The sequence below is a fragment of the Micromys minutus genome (assembly GCF_963924665.1).
Source record: "Micromys minutus genome assembly, chromosome: 32".
Lineage (NCBI taxonomy): Eukaryota > Metazoa > Chordata > Mammalia > Rodentia > Muridae > Micromys > Micromys minutus.
The window spans coordinates 1543297-1565690 of NC_137967.1; the positions used below are offsets into that span (position 1 = coordinate 1543297).

The 22394-nt window shown below is 39.7% G+C and overlaps 1 protein-coding gene across 3 annotated transcripts in view; it reads right to left on the reverse strand.

Annotated features, from left to right (window-relative positions):
* NELL1 (neural EGFL like 1) overlaps positions 1-22394 on the reverse strand; it is a gene marked incomplete at both ends in the record, with an annotated part of 772717 nt that overhangs the window by 577101 nt on the left and 173222 nt on the right. For all 3 annotated transcript variants that reach the window (XM_080908377.1, XM_080908376.1, XM_080908375.1), the window contains 2 exons: positions 2623-2705; positions 3305-3377. In XM_080908377.1, coding sequence (XP_080764503.1) covers positions 2623-2705; positions 3305-3377 — 156 coding nt within the window. The remainder of the gene's footprint in view (positions 1-2622; positions 2706-3304; positions 3378-22394) is intronic.

Consider the following 22394-nt stretch of genomic DNA (forward strand, 5'->3'; position numbering starts at 1 on the left):
CTCTATCCATAAATTTCTTGGATATGACTGAAATCTCAAGGTCTAAGAGTCTTGAGTTCTGGTCCTGGGTCTACCCATTTCCCTAGGAAGAGCTACCTATCCATCCTGACCTTCAGTCTTCTCCTCTGTGAAGTATGATGAGAAAATCAAGCTAAGCTCTCAGAATTATTTGGAGAATTTAGGAGATATTGAACATAAAAGATGAGCATTGACTCAAACACATAAAAACTACTCAATAAATTTACCTAAGAAATGAATTTCCTGTTTCTTCTACATCAGTGTAGTTCCATAGACCAAATCCTGTCTACCATTTACTTTTGTTTAGCCTGTAAGCTAAGAATGGTTCTCATGCTTCTTCATGGTCATATTTTAGGTTATTCATGATTATGTTTTAATAAAACAAGCATATACACAGTATCCTAAATTTTACCTCTTGTCCTGGAAAAGCCTACCATTGGCTAGTTAGGTATAAGAGTGTGTGTGTGTATGTGTCTGTGTGTGTGTGTCCAGTTTTAATCCTAGATTACCATAGCTTCCAAACAATGCAGTGAAAATGGACACACCTTTCTGGAATTACACATCTAACTAGTTTAGAGGGAACGGACTTAAAATTCTCAAAGCACCATGGGAGCAGGTTTGGAAGGTGAATGAAACCATTTTCAGCTTATAATTTCCCACAATTAAGTGAATTCTGCTTCACAAATGCCCACTTTACATAATGTTTGAAGGTTAGAGTTTATTGTGTCTCCTAGACAGTGTACAGCTCAAAAGAGAAAAATGGCTTTGCCCACAAAGTGGGATAGTGGGAAAGAAAAGAGCATCCTGGGAGCTGAGAATGGAGACCAGCCATCACCTGGAGCTGAGTGGCTTGTGTCTTGTTCTAAAAATTTGCTAGCATACTAAAATATAATTACCAGTATTGAGATCAAGCTGCTGCAGACAATGTGACATAAAAGCCTCTGTGTGCAACCAGCTGGGATAGTGAATAATTGCCTGTGATTCAAATTTTCTCCATACTCTGAAGGTGAAAAGCTAATGCCTTAGGACTCCAGCCTTGGTCTCCATCTTTCTCTTTCCAAAAGCTTTCTGTATTATTTTCCAAAAAGAAAAAAAGAAAGAAAGAAAAGAAATGAAATGAAATGAAATGAAATGAAATGAAATGAAATGAAATGAAAAGAAAGAGGATTGTACATGGGGGACTAGAAGACAATTTAGTGGTGTATGTGCTTACCCTTGTAAGCATGAGTATTTAACTTTGTTCTCCATTGCCAAGGTAAAAAGCCAAAAAAAAAAAAAACAAAAAAAAAAAGTTCTCTCCTGTTTATAACATCAGCAACAGGGATGCAGAGACAGAAGGACTTCTGGACCTCGTTGGTCAAGCAGAACAGTCATTAGTGAGTTCTAGGAATAGTGAGAAAGTCTGTTCCAAAAGCTAAGATGGGAAGTGACTTGGGGAAGTAGCAATACAGACTTCTATCCTTACCATGTATCTATACATGGATGTATCCATCTACACACACACACACACACACACACACACACACACAAACAAACACACACACACTCAATTAAGATGTTTTAGCCAAAAGGCTAGTTTGAGATAGAAAGATTGCCAGCCATGGCATGATCTATGGCTCCCAAATACTTACCCACCTCGCCCTACATTTCCACATGCCACAGCTGAAGGTCAGCAGCAGTCAGCCACAGGTGGAATGGGACTAATTTTCATTGTTTTACAATGAAACATTTTCACTGTTATTACAACCCTTACTTTTGCAGAGTATAATGTCTCTTAGGCCCAACCTAATTCTTCCTTTGCCCTAGGCCAGAATCCGTGTCCAGGACTGATCACTCGGGTAACAACAGCATGTTCTGTTTCGTTTTGTTTTGTTATTTCAATGCTCTTTCCAGAAGGCTTCTGCTTTTTTTGTGAAACCATGCTTCATGAATATATAAGAAAGGCCCTAATTATTTACATCTGGGACACAGCTACTCAATGTGAACATTTCTAGGGGACTGGCTTTTTGCCTATTTGTACCTAATAAGGTCCCAAGAATACCCCAGAGCTGTACACAGTATCTGCTGCATAAATGATAAAAATTGGCATTCGGCATGATACAACCGAAGGCATCTGTGCCCCTTCGATTAATTCAGGACCAATCTGAAAGTGAGCCACATATTAGAAGTTTGACGCAATGCCTTCCAATGACAGAAGTCCACTTATGATAGCTGTTTTGCCCTCCTGATTATGGCCAATTATTCTAACATCCAAAATGCATTAGCCACAACTGCAGAGACTCTGCCCATATATCATCTCTCATTCTCACTGCTTTCATAGCCACTGGGCAGATTCTCATTTCGCTCACCAGGAACCTATAGTGAGACAGACTGCTTTCTGTGTACTGTAGCATCTCTCCCGAAAACCATGGTGACACAGCCTGACTATATCGAAGACCTCAATGGTTGCATTACAAGAGGCAGTCTCATTTCAAGGAAGAATAAAACATTTGCCACACCACTTTACCCACCCCAAGCTAAAAGTGTTTCCATTAAAACATATTGCTGTAAATTCTAGGTACGATTACAAAGAGAAATACTATCCCAGTGAATTTAGACACCTACTTTGGCAGTCATCTTGGCCAAAAGCTCTTGCAAATCCATTATTCCTTGAACCAGGCTCAGGAAATCACTGCATGTTGGGCAAGCTCAATAAAGAAAACAGAAGGCATGTGTTGATCTTGTGCGCACATGAGGAATTTGAAAATGGAGTTACTGAACTATACAAGGGGTTTTGCTCTCTTGAAAGTAAAATTTGAGGGAAACGACAGAGAATTTCTGTTCCGGACACTACTGCCCTCATTTTTATTAATAATTTAAAACTAAAAAAAAAAAAAAAAAAAAGGTGGCCATTAACTGAAATGAACATGATATTTTTAAACGAAATTTTCACATTAAATTAAAATTTTCCAAGGTCAGAAAATTTAAAGAATAATTTTGTGAGATGTACATGTCTTAAATTAAACATATTTATATAATTATGTTGAATATATATTTTTGCTGTAACACACAGAACCCATCGTCTAATCCTTTCTTACCCTCAAATTGTAATTTGGTATGTAACAAAATCTTGTTTCAAGCTTGAAAGACCTAGTAATATCTACAACAGATAATCCTTCAACTGTTTCCATAGTAAAGCTTACATAATTTATGCATTTCTTTCCAGATGTTTTTTTCCCTGATACTAGGGACAGGTCAGGAAATCAATAAATAATATTAAATTCAGAAATGCCAACATGCTACTTACTGCGATTTAGGTTGGGACACTGTGTGATGAAGCCATTCGGCATGAAGATGATCTTGCCATCTTGGATGATTCCCTACCAAAGAAGAGATAAATAGCAATTAACTTGACAGCTGCCAGTGTATCCCACATCCAGAAGATGCTTAGCAAGACTGGTTCACTCAGGAGGCCAGTCAGTCTTGGTTAGCACCAGCCCAAATCGCCCCCAGCTAGAAATCTTTTATACATTCATCTTGAGAAGGTCACAGTTAATTCCATCTGGTGGATACTAGCAAGAATGGTAGGAAGGGTGCGTTAGGAGGTGTATGCATTCATAAACTATCAAATTTAAAGGATGCTATAAAATACAAATGATCTTTTATGCCCCAATCATCCTGAAACATTGAGCCATGCTGATTTACAAGGCTTGCCTTGGGGGTAAGGGAAATAAATATAATAAAAGATTTCTCATTTTTGCATATGCACGGGTATATGCAAAATATGTACCTATGCATATGCTGTCTGCATGAGTGTGAGCACAAATGTAGAAGTGTACATGCACACACATGTGTCCACATGAATGTAGAGGTAAAGGCTTGCTGTTAGGCATCTTCTTCAACCTGTATGTATTAAGACAGGTTCCCTCACTTGAACTCAGAGTCCTCTGGCTACTCTAGCTAGCCAAGGGGCTCTGGGGATCGCATCTCCACCTCATATGTGCTGGAATCACAGGTATGTTTTCACACTCTCCTAGCATTTACTAGGTACTAGAGACCCAAACTCTAGCTCTTAGGTTTGTATAGCAAGTGTTTTAACCACTGAGGTATATCTCCAATCCCAATAAAGACTTCTATTTGATTTATTTGGTTGAGGAAAATAAAATTAGATATCAAAGAAAAATTAAGCAACAATTTTCACTCCTCAACAAATTGAACAACACTGAGTCTTTGCTGACGTCTTAAAACTTATTTGTCTCTGAGAAGAAAGGCTACTTTAACACTACAGTTCAATCTTGAAAAAAAGACCATGTTTAAAACAGTCATTCGAGACTGATGTCTCAATGAAAACATTGGCTTAGCTTTGGAATTTTTCAAGTTAAATTTAAGATTCTGTTTTTAGATTATTTTTCTTTACATCTAATGGAAGAGATAGAAGAGAACAGATGGTTCAGAATATTGAGCTTCATCTATAAATAAAATATAGGCTTAAGATAGTTGGGTAAGTCTTTGGAGAGGCTAGCACTTAACATTTATAAGCATGCCTTCCAAACAAGGCAATCAGCATGTGCTGCTCTTTACTTCTTATTCCAAGGTAACATTTAATTGGAAATATTAATATAAATATTAGAGCTCATCAACAGCAGAACTGTACACATTTCTTAACCCGATTTTTTTTTTTTTTTACCAAAGAGCAGTGCTGATGTCACAAGGAAAGATAGATTCACCATAGGAGAGAAACCTGCCATTGCTTCAAACTATTAATTAAAACCTCATGCAGAAATTAATACAACCTGAATCAGCTCCTCTCAAGTACAAAGGTACTCCATCTTTTAGAGCCAAACAATTGCTTCAAGAGGCAGGACAATTTTCAAACACAAAAGAAAAGAAAAAGAAAAAAAGAGAAGAGAAAAGAAGAGAAGAGAAGAGAACAAAGAAAATAAAAGAAATCTATGCTTAGAAGTCAAGGGAAACCAAGTTCTAGATCTTGACTCTGGTTTACTGTGTAGACTGTACAAGAAGGGAGAGACCCTTTTCTGAGTATCACTTGGCGGGAGATGCTGGTTCCAAAAAGCTAACAATCCCTCTAACACAGGATCTCAGTCAATTTAACACTGTAGACACTGTTACCCACAAGAGCTCTCTCATTTTTTAATTGCCTTTTCGTCTATATATGTGGCATGTGTATAGAAATTTGCTTATAAACAGAGCTATAGATTTCCACTAAAGAAAAACTGGTGTGTAAAATTAAATGTAGTGCTAGAAAACACCTTTCTGTGAGAAACCTAAACTGGACTCAGTGGAAGAGGAAGAAAGAATCTAAAATGAGACAGCAGGATAATGGAAAGAAACAAAAAAGTTCAATTGTTGAATGTTCTCTCATGTTCAGAACCTCTGAGTATGAGAGAGAAATGTAAATGCAGAAAAAGAGCACATTTGTTTGAAGGACAAAAAAAAAATGATGAAAAGGGAGGGTAGGGGGACAATAGAGAAAGATAGGAATAAACATGAACAAAACAGAATATGTATGTAAAAATATTATAAGAGATTACTACTGTGTACATTTACTAAAAACTATAGAATACTACATATAATAGAAACAATATAATTTAAAATACAAAGCAGAAATATATTAAACTTTACTTTTTAAAAGAAAATACCTATATAATCAGATAGATTTTAGATTGGTTTAGAATAACCAGACACCCTATTTTGCCCAAGATCTAGAGGTTTTCTGTAACAAGGAATATCTCATTGCTAAAACAAAGATACTGCCAATCAAAGCAAGAGTACTGGTCAACCTCAGTGATCCTGAAGTATGCAGAAGATACGCATGGACCAAAAGAGGTCCAAGACCATCCATTCCTGTCAGAAGAGGTTACACCATGCCTGGGAAAAGTTCTCAAAAATGTTTTATATAAATTAGCTATCCCCCACAAAATAGAAAATCACCCTGAAAACTGGAACATGAATCAGCCTAATAACCCAGGGCATGCTAGCTTTCCTTGGCCTTCTTTGAAGTGACCTCACACATTTTAGATAAAGGGTAAGTTACAAATTACTTCCTCCTACCCTTCCTTGTTTCTATTTTTTCACTTTTGATCTTTGGGGTGTGTGGGTGTGTGTGTGTGTGCGTGCACACGAGCACACATTTGTGTCACAGATCATTACATGAAGATCCATGATGTTGAATTGAACAAAACCTGAAATAAGAGCTGACAGCTTTCCAATGCTCATTAACCCAAAAACCCAAAGCACTTGGTATTTTTTTTCCTGAAAAAAAGTCACAGAGGTCAGCCCACACATGGACATGAAAACTTGTTCCTGCCACATAAATCAAGATGTTAACTTGATGCAGAATGAATACAAATCAATGCTGGGTTGAAAGAAAGCAGGAGGCAGGACAGCAATACCAACTACAGCTCACAGAAGGGTGGATGTGCACTTGTGTGTGACACACAGAAGTGTGGATGTGATTGTACATGTGCCCCGTAAAGGTGTAAGTATGAATAGGCATGTGTTCCACAGAAGTGTAAGACTGTGCATATGTACATCTGAACCACAGAAGTGTGTGTGTGTGTGTGTGTGTGTGTATGTGTGTGTGTGTTTAACTTACAGAAATATGGATATAAACATACTTGTGTTCCCACAAAAGTATGTATATAAATGTGCCCTACCAAAGTGTAGCTATAAACACTTATGTTGCCCACAGAAATGTGGGTATATTGTGCATGTGACAGAAATCTTGGTGAAAATGTGCACACTTGGGAGCTAAGGAGTTCTGACATCCTATCTCCTTCCCCAAATAAGGAAAGGACCAGAAGTTCTTGTATTGATTCACCAGGTTGATCATGCAGTGCCTAGATATTGGTGATATAGGACTGGACTATCTAAGTTCGCTTTTTCTTGCTGTAATAAAATATTCTGTCCAAAAACAACATATGGGGGAAAGGGTTTAGTTGTCTTAAATGTCCCTCACCAAGGGAAGTCAAAGCAGGAAATGAGAAGAAAGCTGCTTCCCAGACTTACTCAGCCTGCTTTCTCATAGTAAGCCCCCCTACCCAGAATCAATACTTCCTACAATGGGCTAGACACAGCTACATTGATCAATAAAGAATAAAAGTATCTCACAGACACATCGAACAGAAAAAGCTGCTGTCAGTAACTCCTCAACTGAGATTCCATCTTCCTAGGTGACTATAGGTCCCCACACAATCAACTCCTCATTAACTTTACACATGAACACAACACCCTGAAACTACAACCTTTTCTTTCTTGTGTGTCCTAAGGTTTTCATGTTACTATCACAGTAGAAAACACAGTCCGACTTTAAAAGTCCCACAGTCTTTAAAATAGTTGTGTTAAAAGTTCAATGATTCTTTTTAAAGACCAAAGACATTTAACTGTGGGTTTTGATAAAATAAAAAGTAAGTTGAATACTTTCTTCCAAAATTGAAGAGCTAGGGCATAAAACAAGCATTGTTAAGCAAAACCAAAGTCCAGTGGTATAGCTCCAAATCCTGTAGTTCCACAATGTCTGACATCTCAAACCCATTCACAATCTTCTGGATGCCAAAGGGCCTTGGAAGCTCAAACTCTCCAGTTCCGCCAGAGCATACACAGTGTCTCATAGAGTAACTCCACTCTATACCTTTACTGTCTTTGGTGATTGTCCCATGGTCTCATCATCAGCAAAATGCTAGGGTCTCCACTGTAGGTGAAGCTGTGTCTTCTCCAATGGCCTTTCCTGTCCTCTCATAGTGACAAACCTCAACTTCTCTCCATGATCCCTTCAGTCTTTGTTCTGCATGGTAACTGAGGCTGTACCATCATAGATGGCCTCTCTGCAGGAAAATTCCAACACTGACACAGAGTGCAGACTAAGGTTTGCTCCACGGCCCCTTCAATCTTGCAGTGTTCAGGCCACCAAAACCACCAACTTTAACTGCCAGCTTGAGATATAGCCCTGTCTTCTCTTGACTGTACTTTTGGTGTGCTGAACTTGAAGAAATACTAAAGAATTCTTAGAAGATTTCTATTCAATGATGTTCATCTCCTGATAATCACAACTGATTTTTCAGCCTCAGTTAACCAGTATCTACTGTCCCAATAAAGCAAAGGTTTCATTTCCATGGGTTCTTTTTTTTTTTCTTACAAAATTTATTATTATGATTAAAATTTATAAATGTTCATTTTAAATATATTTTACTTAACATATGATCATATCATTTCCCCCTTTCTTAATTTCAAAGTAAGAAGAAAGATCATATAGACCAATTAATTAAAGCAAGCTTTTTTTTTTTATGGCCATGAGCTTCCCCCTAAGATGGGGTTCAAGAAGTCAGCACTGGATTTGAGGAAGACAAGAGATTGTTGGTCAGGGGTACAGGGTTTTCAAATGGGAGATCTGGCATGCAAAATAGGCAGGATTACAGGGGGAGAACATGACCATAACAAGTTAGTCATAACGAACTCCTGAAACAGACACATGACTGCAACATGGTCTTAATAAAGTAGTCGTAACAACAGGTAGTCAAACAAGGTAGTTAGAACAACTATTTGAAACAAAAGCTGGGATGCCAGATGGTTACTATAACTTTGTAAAATAAAAACACGGTTGCCATTTCCTGGAACACGCAATACAGAACCATTGTAGTTAAGCTTACAAGTTGTGCATAGCCCAATACTACTTGAGAAACAGAGGTTTAATCAAAAACAACAAGAAGTTTAGTTTGTCTTCCCTATAAGATGGCTTTTAAGCCTAAGATGGAGGCAGGTTGGTTCATCATCTTTCCTTTCCTCCCTTTGACCTCTTCTTTGCCTATTTCTTGTCCCCTTCTCAAACCGATGAACTTTTTCTTAATCCAGACTTAATACTCTAACAGCCCCTATAGAGTCTGTGATGGTCTCACAAGCATTCCTCTGAAGTTTCATAAGCCAGAACTCCATTGTCTACATTTATTTCAACATTCTTATCTTCCAAGCTTCCATAGAACAGCCCATGAGTACTTGATATATTTTCTAGCTCAAAGCTTAAAATCCTTCAACAATCCTCCCTAAAACCAACATGATCAGGTCCACCACTGCAATAACCTACTCTCTGGTACCAATTTCTGTTGCAATGATAAAACACTGACCACAAACAATTTGGGAAGAAAAAGGGTTATTTGGCTTATATATTAGAGTCTGCCTGTCTTCAAGGAAAGCCAAGGTAGGAACTCAAGGCAGCAACTAAAATTCCCTCTTTATGGTGACTCAATATGTCAGGCTGACAAAAACTAATCAACATGATGGCAAAATAAACATTTGCCATGCTAAAAATACATAAATTAAATTAAAATTAAGATTTTAAAACATTAAGTTTTATAAACATAAAAGTAAGCTTTAAGAAAACAAAAAACAAAACCTTCCTTACCCTTATTTCTCCACACCAAAAAAAAAAAAATTACCTGTGAGAATTTGCATAGACATAAAGGAGCCTTCCAGTACTACAACTTCTCTCAAAGAGAAAAGATAACAGACAAAAGACAGAATTCACCTAACCTCTCTTCATTTATCTTTAAATGCATCCATACTCATTTAAAATTGCAGTGTAGTGGGCCTATGTCTAATACAGCACAAAAAGCCTATGTTCATTTCAGCAGAATTCTGGCCCTGTGTTAGCTGGCCTTGGTGGCCCTGTGTTAGCTGGCCTTGGTGACCCTGTGTTAGCTGGCCTTGGTGACCCTGTGTTAGCTGGCCTTGGTGGCCTTGTGTTAGCTGGCAGTGGTGGCCTTGTGTTAGCTGGCATTGGTGGCCCTGTGTTAGCTGGCCTTGGTGGCCCTGTGTTAGCTGGCCTTGGTGGCCCTGTGTAAGCTGGCCTTGGTGGCCTTGTGTTAGCTGGCATTGGTGGCCTTGTGTTAGCTGGCCTTGGTGGGTTCATTACCTATGCTTTATTTCACATCATTTACCCTGACAGGCTTTCTTAAATTTTAACTTCCTTAATTCTAACATACCATGAGTACTTATTTACTAAACATCCACAGCCCTGGACCAACCAATCCGGCAAAAACTCCACTTCAGTGGTGTTAAAATAGACCCAGAAATCTGCATTTTTATAAATCTGTTCCCAATGGTTCTAAGGAAAAGTTAAAAGACCAAGCCTAGAATAGCTGTCAATCATTTTCTTTCAGAGCAGGAAGGTTTATTTACTAAAAGTTCAGTGTTGAATGTGGTGCCCAACACCTACATATGAGCAGTTCACAGACTTGCTACTGAATGAAGACTGGTGAGACTGCTGGATATATAAACTGAGGACAAAATCAAGGCAGACATATCCCAGCATCCTCTGCTCTTCCTGTGTATTACAGTGTGTACTGCTCTAGTGATCATAGTAACCATAGTCAACAGTGCAAGAGCACCAAATTCCTGAAGTTCTGTAGGTTGCTCAATATCAGATCCCATTTTTCTGAGAAGTCTGGATAATAAACAGCATTCCATTTTAACCTAAATACACATATCAGTATTTTCAAGATCCTGGGAGGCAGACAGCCAGGGACATTTTGGGACAAGTTCTGCAGTGGTTGTGTTACAATGAGTACTGAGCTGGGGGTCAAATAACCTGCTCATTTCACATGTAAGAAATTGAAGGCTTTGATAGTTTTAATCGACTTCCTACCTGGTGCCTGCATCCTAAACCAGCCTAACACTACAGGTCTTCTAACCCCAAGCCAGAACTGGGGTACCACAGGATGCCAGTGCTTAACCTAGGGAAGCCCCACGGTTGCATAGCCACAGGAGACACTACAGCAAAGAGCTCCTCGACAGCTTATCTTCATTGCCCAATGTCTACTGAGTCATTTGCATGTGGTGCCAACCATTTGCTGAAGCAAATTTAAACACCAGGAAGAGGAGCTGCTTCTAGGTAGTCTGATTTCACCCACAGGCCACCATCACATTGTCATTACTAATTAGCTCTTTGTCAGCAGAGCTAAACCTGTTGGGGGGGGGGGGTGGTGTCTGAAACCGGTGAATTCCTACAGTGCAGAGCCTATGACAGGAAGTGCTTGCCTTTAGTGAGGATAGAAGGCACACTGTTCTCTTCCTTCCCACCTGTTGCCAACTCTACCTCCTTCAGACAGCTTTCAGAGAAACTGAAAAATCCCTACCAATCAGTGATACTTCTCGGGTCATTCATGTTTGTAAAACTAACTCTCATTATTTCCAACATCCTTTGTCATTCAGTAAGAAAAATAGAAAGGTATAATAAAAAAAAAATCGGGAAATAATGCCATTAAGACCCTCTTACATATGGGATAACTGAGATTAGCAACCTCTCCTAGATGCTCAGACAAAAATGAAAGATGCTTTAAGGCCAAACAAATGCTAATTCATTTTTAACTCTCTTATTTCCCTGCAGATCTCTGTTTACATTTGAAAAAAGTGGTTCTGCTTTTTTTTTTTTTTTTTTTTTTTTTTTTGTATGCTAAAAACATTGAAACAAATTGCTTTGAAAGGCAAAGAAAGAGGGTGGAGAGTATTTCCTGCCAGGCATGTAAATATATGGACTAAGATGTGCTTTTGTTTACAAACTGGCAGAGACCCAAGCTTTTACCACAGGATCATGGAAAGTAAGAGCTGGAGAACAGCATTTTCAAGATGCAACCCTCCGCCTATCTCTGCCCTGAAGACAGTGAATAAAATAGCCCAGCTTGCATAAAAGCTGAGAAAGACACTTGTCGACTTCCATTATGATCCATAAAAAACTGTCAGCTCATTAGCATATCATTAGCTGCTCCGCTGTTCCCAGAGTCTTAACGGAGAGAAATATTAATCTATAAATGTATACACTTTCCAGTGCTGCGATTTCCACATGAGAGGAAAAAAAGATAGGAATTAAGATCAGGAGGAATCCAATACAGCTTCTTTTGCTTTGTGCCTATAAACATATGTTTGCCATCTGCTGGATTATGGGAAGCAGCTGAGGTGAGAAAAAAACAACAGCTGCCAGATTAAGAAAAGAAGTTGTCATCAATTTTTCCATTGCAGTGACAGCTCAGCTGCTGAAGGAGAGATGACCAGGTGAGAGAAAGCACTCAGGGCTCTGGAAGTCCTTGGTACACTGGCTAGCAAACATGAAGCCCCGGGTGAAATCCCCAACACCATATAACAACAGCTTGGCAGATGAAGCATATCCGTAATTATCAAATTTGGGCTTACAGGTGAGAGGATCAGAGAAGTTCAGTGTCATCCAGCCTGGACTACACGAGACCCTTGATGAGCTTTAAGCAAAATAAAAGGGAAAAAGGAAAGACTTTCAGGATAGAAAGAAACTAACCTAGGACCTGTGTAGGTTGGAATCCTCTGGGAGACACGCTGTTTAGAAGCTGTGAGAACACTCAGTTCCTCATCTAGCTCTTTACCATCACTCCCCTTAGATGCTTTTTGAGATGATGTAGCCCAGGCTGTCCGCAGGCTCCTTATAGGAAACTGAGCGTGGCCTTGAACTTCTGATCCTCCTGCCTGGAAAGTACATGTGTGAGCCACTCATCCAGGATTATGCAGTACTAGAGCTTAGATGGAGGGAGATCCCTGTGCATGTGAGGCAAGCACCCTACCTGGCTAAGCTATTCCCAGTCCCTACAGCCACCGGAAGCATCCCAAACTCACTGCACTTCACCTAGGTTTAGTCACTAATTTTAATATTCTGAAATAAGAGCACAAACAGCTAAAATGCATGACATAGAAACCGAGTAGCCAACCATTCCAACAATGAAAATCTGTGACAATCAAGTCTCTCCCTACTGAATAAGTACTTCCTCAGAAAGACACTGTTTGAAAGTACGAAAATTCCCAGGGTGTTTATGTTTCCCAGGGAACTCATCAGTGGTGCACAAGCTTGTGCACCCCTCACCAAGCCCATGCTTCTAGCCTGTGCATCTTGGTCAGTCTGCATGAGCATTATCACACTGTATTCAAAGATACACCAGGGTTTGACATGTGAGATATTCTTGCTTTTTCCTTTGCCTAGGAAATGGCACATTCAGATTTTATAATAAAGAATGTTATTTTTGTCAGAAATACATCATGGGCATTTAACTCCAGAACAATAAAGCAAGTGTGTGTGTGTGTGCCCAGGAGGCAGCATCCCAAGACTGAATGTGCAAATCCTAAGATGTGCTGACTCTCAAGAAGTGGTCGCCTCCTCTTCAGGCATGCTGACTCTCAAGAAGTGGTCGCCTCCTCTTCAGGCAGAGCTCTTCACTGAATTAATCAAGAGGTGATTTCTATAATGAGACACTGACATATTACCTGTACCCAAGTCATTGTACCTCACCAACAAATGGCCAGGGGCATTATGTGGTGCCCAGAATTCTAAGGAGATTCGATTTGAGGTACCTGTAAGCAACCCCATGGATAATTATTCATACTAGTGCTGGAAGGTAAAGAGAACTATTCAGCTCCCCAGGGAAAAGGGCTGTAAGGAGCAGGAAGCCCCTTCTCTCTCTTTCCAAGTAACAGCTGTTCTCTACTCCCTTGAAATCAAGAATAAAATCAGATATTTCTCCAATCAAGTATGTACTTCCCCATCCCCAAGAAGCATGTAAAACACACACCTGTTGGATAAATGGTCAGACTGTAGGGAAAACACACCTAAGGCTTAAATCTCATTTCTATCATTCTGTGGGATTGGCAGATCCCTTAGTCTCTAGTCTCTCTGACTTACCTGTACAAAGGAGACAATAATCACCACTTCATTAAAATGCTCTGAATGTGAGGAATAGTTATCTTAGACAATGATGGAAAGCAGTCTGGAGTCTCAAAAGTAGTAAGTCACTGTCTCTCTCGTCCACATCCTACAACCTACATCTACAGCAAAACATGCCCAGGCTCAGAACTCTTCACATCCTGCCCATGTCCTCTCGGAGTCCTTTCTGTTTCCTGTGTTCTCTCTGTGACTTTTCTGTGTCACCTTCATGCCTTCTCTGTGTTCTCTCCATGTCCTCTTCAACTCCTCTCCTTCCCCACTCTTGACACCCAAGATTCATCATGCCTAGAGAGTCATATACTTAAAGGCTATAATAGATGTGGTTGACTATTCTCTGGGTCATATCTTTCTAACTAAAATAGAGGTCCCCTCAATATAATAAGTGTATATGTTACTTCTACAGTGTGGTGTGAAAAACAGCATAAAGTGCGTAAAAGAGACAGGATGGATTGTGTGTGATGCAGCCTTTCACATGTCAGGAAACTTTAATGCATATTCAATCCAATCCACATTACCTCTTATAACAAACTTACCGCTTTACAAGTAAGATGTAGTGGCTAATCTTGAATGTTAACCTGACTGCATCTGGAATCAATGAAAACCTAAGATGTCAGGCACTCCTGAGAGAGATTTTCTTAACCAGATTATTTAAAACAAAAAGACCCATCCTAACTCTGAATGGTACCTTCTCAGGACAGCCCAGATAAAAGAACATGAAGACAAAACGTTTCCTTTCAGCCAGCCTCCTTTCATTCTCACTGGCAACTCCACATATTCTGTTGCTGTAGAATTCTACCACCATTTAGAACCAACTTTTTCAGGATGCTAGTGTAAACTGAAGACTAGCAGCTCTCTCTCTAGGAATCCCCCAGGAATGAATGCCCTTTCTGTGACAGGCTGGAACTACGGAGACATCCAGCTTCAAGAAGAGAGCAGCTACCAGATTGTTAGCCTCAAACTACATGCATTGAGCCAATTTAATAAATCTGCTCATATATATTCATTGCATACATTCTACTCGTCTAAAGAACTCTGGACAATTCATTACTTCCTAATCTATGTACTCACTTATTTTTAAGTCCCTAACTTTTCATAGTTTAACTTAGAATCTTTCAAATTTGTAACAGTGTCAAAGCAATACATATTTGATTGAAACTTTACCTCAAATTTCAAATTTTGGTCTCTTTCTCTGGGCTATGGGTCTGTGGTGAAACAATATCTAAATTGTCAGAATCAAGAGAGCCCTTCTATCAAACTCTAATGAAAAGGGAGTTAGGGTAAGGCATGGATGAGATACATGTATACTGCCTGGTAATAAGACCTATTACCAAAGACTCACCCAAAAGTACATCCTTTCAACAGAAGTAAATGAATGAATATTTCTCTCAGCAGCTGTTTGCTCAATATGGAATGAACCACACCTGTGTAACTGAGCCTTACAGTCAAACATGGTAATTTCAAAACTATTTATGTAACTTCTTGTTTTAATTTTTTAAAAAACACCATTCTTCTTTTCCTCACCATGCATATGACCATGGTCAACTATGTCACCCATCTCCTGACTGCAATCCTCCTCTCCTATGTGAATGCAGTCTTTACTGCAGAGGACTGGGTAGGCTACTCATGTTGACAGTCTTCCTTCAAAAGCCACCGCCACAACAGACCTACAGCCTCAAGTTCATGAGGAGAGAGAACTGGCAAGGCAAAATGGAGAAGTCTCTTTCTATGGTACTTTAGCAAATACATCCGTCTGTCTGTCTGTCCGTCTGTCAATCCCTCCTTCTGAGCCAGGGTCTCATGTAGTCCAGGCTAGATTTGAATATATTGTGTAGCTGAGACTAGCCTTGAACTTTTGATCCTCTTGCTTTTACCTCCAAAGCCTTGAGATTTCGGGGATGCACCATCAGGGGCCCAGCAACTGAATAAATTTTTTACTTAATATATGATTCAACTTATAATGTTTATTGGAATGTGTTGAGGTCTTGTCTTTTACTGTCTATTTTAATGTTAAGTGTGGACTTCCAAGACTTGGAGTCTGTACATATCTCTTGTGACCTTATCTCCAAGTTATCTCTGATTAGTAAATAAAGATGTTGACAGCCAAGATCTGGCCAGAAGAGGCATAGGCGGAGTTTATATTTCCTGGTCTTGGGAAAAAGGTGCAGAAGGAAGGAGAAGTAAGCATCGGTTAGGTGAGCCATAGAAATGTGGTCCTGAGGGCTGGCCCATTGAAGTCAAGAGAAGCCCGGATGAAATGCAGTAAATAGTAAGCAATAACTTGGGGTTAGGAAAATAGATTCTAATAACATGGAAGGTTGGTATTCGCCAAGCTCTTGTGCTGTTTATGGCTTATTATAAATATAAAGGTTATGTGCGCCTTCCATCCAGGAGCTTAAAAAACTAAGGCAAGGTAGAAACCTCAGGCAGAGATTAAATAATTTCTACAACAGGAATGTAACTCTTTCATTTAGAGCTGAGAATTAGTTTAAATATTTTCTAAATAAAATGGAGATAGAAACAGGTTCTGAGCCTGGTAAGGGTTATAGTCTGGAAAGGAAGAACAAAACATTAAACACACACTCTATACCAAGAAACAATTACATGATTGTAAGTATCCTACTTTAAAAATGACTAAATCCGCAAAGATGGCAACAACAAGCCTTAAATCAATCATGGAGCCCTACTAAGTGCACCACTATGTAGTAGGACTACAGACTAACATTGTTAATCTCATATCTAGAGGACAAGGCAGCTTCCAAGCTTTCAACATGGGACTGACTTCATAGTTTATTTTAGCCAGTAAAATATGCTAGAAGTTGTTCTGTACCAGTTGTAAGGCAAGGGCTCAAGCACCATGTTTATTCCCTCCTGAAACATCCCAATCATCAAAATAGAAACAAGTCCAAACTAGCCTGCTAGATAATGAGAGACATGTGGTTCAGACATTATCCCAGCTAAGAGTCAGACACCATTTGACTGAAACTATCCAAGACAAATTAGACCTTATCCAATTTCAACTGCCTGCTGCAGGCACGTAAGTAAATAAATCCAGAAAGAACAGGCAGGCCAGATCCTTAGAAAATCTCCCTGGGACATGTGAACTTCACAACAGAAACAGCAAAATTTTGAAAGGGAAGAAAAGAAAGAGGGAGAGAAAAAGAGAGGAAGGGGGAAGGGAAGCAGCAAAGGGAGGGAGAGACTGGGAGGAAAGAAAGGGGAAACTGTTCTGAGACTCTGGCATTTTCGAGGGGCTCAAAAATGATTGTTGCAAGTATATTATGGCCAGAAGATACAGGCAGGAGATAAGGTTGCAGAGGAAAGCAGGAACCAGCTCTTATACTGATGTGACTTGCAATGCAGTCACTCCAGGTTCTGGAGAAAAGGTTTGGCAGTTCAGAACCTAAAGGTGCCTACAGGAACCTAAAGGTGCCTACAGGAAGATCCCCAGATTACTGGCCGCTAGCCAAGCTGAAAGACTACAAGATGCAATCTCCAGGTCAGTGAGAAACTTCGACTCCAAGGGATAGAACAGAAAAGGGAGTGATACGGGATGATACTCAGTACAGTCTTCTGATTTCCACGTATGCACAGAGGCACATGTACCTCTGTATACATGTATGTGTGCACCTACACACATGCATATACATGTGCACACAGATTTGAACAAAGTAGTATAGGCCTGTTAGTCACAAAAGCAAGTAAAAGTTCATCAGCTCCGAGAAGTCCAGGAATCAAACTCAAATGTGCATCTCTGTGCCTCCAGAGCTCTTTTACTTGGCTGTCATTAAATGTCTGTCTAAAACACTGGTCCCCAAATGACGTCTCAGGACATCAGAATCACAAATGGATATCTCTTAGTGATGTGTCAGAAGTGAAAAGTGCCAAGATCTATTTTAAGACTACCGGGTATGACTTTGGAAATGCAGCCAAGATATAACTAATTTGCCATTTTAACTATTCTAAATGCACAATTCAAAGACATCAAGTTCATTTGCAACGTCCCGTAACGTATCACTCACGCCAGATAAAGGTTTTGTAACCATTTTAATTATTACCTACCCCTAGCACATGTAAATTCTGATCTCTCTGATTCAATTGTTTATTCATGAAACTGCAGATCAATTGTCAATTTGATGAACTCAGGAATCATCTGGGAGACAATTGGGCATGCCTGTACAGGATTATATTAAATGGGATGGAATGGTATGGTAAGACCTGCCCACTGGGGGGGAGGGGTACCATACCCACTAAGGGTGGCACCTGGTATTACAGAAATAGAAGGCATTCTGAAAGTTGCTATCTTTGCCTGTGTGCACACTTTATTATAAGCAGAGCAGGCCAGGCTGGTAGCATAGAAAGCAGACTGTAGAGTCGCAAGTGAGGAGACGCAACAGCAGCAGCCATGAAAAGATGGCTTAAGACATAATGACAAGGCACTGAGGCAGAAACTGCAAGAAGCAGGGGAAAAAAATGGCTGAAGGACTGGGAAGGCAAGAGACTGAGATGCTTCAAATGACTAGAGGTTGCAATGAGCCGTAGTGGGAGCTGAAACTTCAGGGATTACAAACCCTGGTTGCCAGAAAGCTCCATCCTGTGGGTTAAGGGTTGAGCGTTCCAATAGCCCAAGCTCGAAACTGTATAATATTAGCTTCTATTAAGAGCCAGGGTCCTGACATCCAAGAGGCAGAAGTCATAATGCTAGCTGATGCAATTACTCCTGGCCTTAACTGCTACTAAAAACCAAGGATCATGCTCTGTGTCAAGTGTCAGGCCACTGGCAGACCCCTCTAAGAACAATATGCCTCTGACTGAAGCACCTAAAGCTATGAATCTCTGGCTTCTAAATCTTCTAAAACCCTAGAGCTAGAAGCCTTGGATTCTGTCAGCTGAACCCAAAAGCCTTTAGACCCAGGATGGCCAATACAAAAATGATTACTCTGCCCACCTGGTGTTTCAAACTTGGTCCATCAAGAAGGACCCCAGCCAGTTGACTGCTTACACTGTTAGGAACTAGAAGTTGGCACTGATTTTTTTTCTCATATTAAATCTGCAACTAGGCCTTTGAATATGCTGCTGAGTTCAGTTTCTTTATGTGTTTTGAGGAATGTTACATCTATATTACAAAAGAAGGGTTCATAATTTCCTTGCCTTTGATATCTTTATATACCTTTTTTTTTTTTGGAATCATATTTTCTGTAAGGTCTAAGTAGTATTCTCCCTTAAAACAAGTTGGCTTACTGCCTCTAGCCTCTACGCCTTCTGATGAAGAACTAGCTGCTACATGACAATCATGTTTCTCTTCCTGTCTAGTGTCTCTTTGTGGTGTACATGTATGTGCTCTCCCATGTATATGGGTTCTCATGTATGTGCAGATGCATGTTACATACCTTGGTTTTTTTTGAGATAGAGCCCATCATTGGCCTGAAACCCACCGAATCGACTACGTCTGCCTGCTAGCAGGCCTCAGGGTCCTCTTGTCTCTGCCTCCACAGCTGTGATTATAAGAACATGCCACCACACATGGCTTTTATATGTGACTTTGGGGGATTAGATTCAGGTCCTAATTCTCATAGAGCAAGCACACTAGCTGTGTTGAGTGCTACCCACTGTCCTAGCCCTCTTTCGGCCTTTCAGTCAAATCTCTGAGGCTCTGCCTGTTTGTTTTACTTGAACTTGAACTCCTGTAATTCAATTTATGGATCACACAGCACTCTGACAAGTTCAGCCACTGTTTCTTCACACATTTGACTCGTGCTTTCTGAGATTCCAAGTAGACACCTTCGTCTGATTCAGACTAAATTCCACTCCCGTGGACTCATTTTTTTCTTCGTATATTTTTCTTCTTGCTCCCCAGACTTGTTCATTTTAACCATCTCATGTTCAGGCTTATAAATCTTTCTCCAGCCTATTGTCAGATCCCTCCAGTGGCTTTTCTATTTTTTTTTCTAGTTGTCTTCTTAGGTGGAAAATATCTGATTCATCTTTATACTTCCTATTGCTGCTTACAATCCTATGTTGTTTGGACGAACTTCCCTAGTTTCCCAGGTTCCTGAACTCTGGGATACATTAAAGTCCTTCAAATTTAAAAAAAAAGAAAGGGAAAGAAAAGGAAACGAAACAAAACAAAAGGGAAAAAAAGAGAAAACCAATCTGCTTCATCAAATAATAATATTTTTTCTTATTCCTTTCTTGCCCTGTACTTTTCCTTGGACATGTATAATAAGAACTCTGGTAGGCAGAGTCTCCAAGTGACTGAGTTTTCTGAACTTGCTTGTTTCTGGCTGCTAGATGTTGTGCATGTCTGTTTCTTAGGTGGTTTATCAGATGGATTTGCAACCTTATCGTGTGTGTTCACGGCTGTCCCTGCCCTGTTCTTGTGCTAGAAACTCTTCCTTGAACATCTTAAACAGCAGAGGAAGGGACAGAGATTATGCCAGAACTGCCATGTCTTACACATTGACTAGAACTAATTCTGATGATTAGTGTGAGATAAAGCCTGGGGGTGGGGTCATTTTCAGGTCGTTTCTGACCATTCATTTAACCTGGCACATGTAGGAGACTTTCTAAATACCCTAATTATCCGGGTACTTTTGAATGCCTGGAACCAATTCTCTCCTCAGCTTCGTGCTTGTCTTGAGTGACCTGGCAAGTGTCTTTCCCTTCCTCTCTTGCCCCATGTAGCAGCAGCTTTTTAGCCTTGCTGTTTCAATCACTATCTGATGCCTTTCTCACGCTGAAGAGTTCTGGGATAATTCAGAGCCTCACATCAGTCCCTCATAGTCCCTAACATTTAGAACAGACACAAAAATAACTAATGAGCAACGTCTCTACTTGCTCCTCAGTCTAGGGACTCCTTTCCTGAACTGGCTTCAAGACTTTCAAAGACGTGACACTTCAAAGGCCACAGAAGTAGAAGGCAAGGCTCAGTAAGTCTGAGAGACAATCCCACCATGTCCACATTGCCTTTGCCGTGAGTCACGGTTACTACAGATCTTTGCTTTCAAAGTTTCACTAAATTTACCTCTGTCTGTTTCTGCTTGCTTTAAATATTTATCCCATCCTTGCTGTTGTTTTTGGCTTGGATTGGTTTGAGAAAATTGTCTCACTATGTAGACCCAACCTGACATCAAACTCAAGACATCCTCTGAGTTTCAGTCTCACAAGTGCTAAAGTTAAAGGTGCATGCCACTATGCCCAGCCAGACCAATTTTTTTTAATTTGCTTGTTTTAAATGTTTTTTAAATAGCTATGTGTATGAGTGTCTGACTGCATGTATGTAGGTGTGTGCACCAGATGAGCCATGTCCTGGGAGCTGCCCATGCCATCATATTGCTGATTGTCACCTACCTGCATTTCAAAAAGCTATCCCAGTAATTACCAGAATCCATGACTATTGTTAGCTTGTGTGCAACTGAAACCAAGTCGAAACTCTAGTCAACACGCAGATCTTAAATCAGTGGCCTACAGTCTGAGCCTTCAAACCTATTAAACCCAAACCAATCATTAAGGTTTATTATGGAAATTCTTAAAATTTACAGTTCCGATTCTCAACAAGTATATCTAGGCATGTGCAGGATCCAAGTTTCAAAGTGTTTTCATGGAATATTTATGTTTTCCAGGAGTGGGAACCAGTTGCTGCCCTTCATTATGGATTCAAGACTCCGAAGAAAATTCTAGTTTTCCAGGAAATTGCTGTCTACAGAAGAAGAATCAGCACTCGGTCAGGTTGGAACAAAGACCCCTGCACACGCTTCTTAATTTTTGGAAGCATAAAAAGATGGTATATAAACACACACACACTAAAATAAACGGATTATTGGCCCTAAAGTTGTCATATTATGACTATGATGTAAGAGGGATTTGAAAATAAAGTATAGCATGTGTGTGCACTGCTCAGCCTTCATGCTGTTCACAGGCTATGGGCTCCTGTGTGTGCATCATCAAAAAGATACCCCCATCCCTCCCTCTGAGGAAGCAAACTGTTCCATATTTGATGCCTATAGTTCTGTGCAGTTGTCTTTTTACGGAACTGAATCAATAGACAATATGTTAGATCATACTGCCTTTTTAAATATGGAAGTGATTCAATACATTGTTTTTCTTATGCACTTTTCACTGTATGAAACACTCTCCTTTGACTGACAATTAGTTGGATAGTTTTTCAGGGTTTTTTTTTTAATGATAACAAACCAGACAATTATATTTATAAACCTATCCTTGGTATATTACCAAGAGTTTCTTTGATAATTATATCAAGGCACAGAAGCCCTGTATAATAGGGAACATTACCAAAAAAGTGTACATCACTTTCCTTTTGGGCTCTGTCAATTAGTTTCCACAATGGGTCCATCATTCACATACCCGATACTGATAGGTAAAGAAATGTATTAACCGTATAAATTTGCATTTCCAATATACCTTTTTAGTACAATCACTAGCTATTCACATTACTCTGAAGACATGCCCTCTCCTATCTTCAGTCTATGGTGCTGATGGTTATGATCCTATGACTCTTACAGTTTTATAGAGTCTTAACAGATGCTCTTTTTCCCCCGTTTGAGCCTAATTGCTTCCATATTTAAAAATGCAATACACTTCAACATATTGCTAAGACCTTCTTTGTAGGAGTTTTCAATTTTATTCAGCAGTA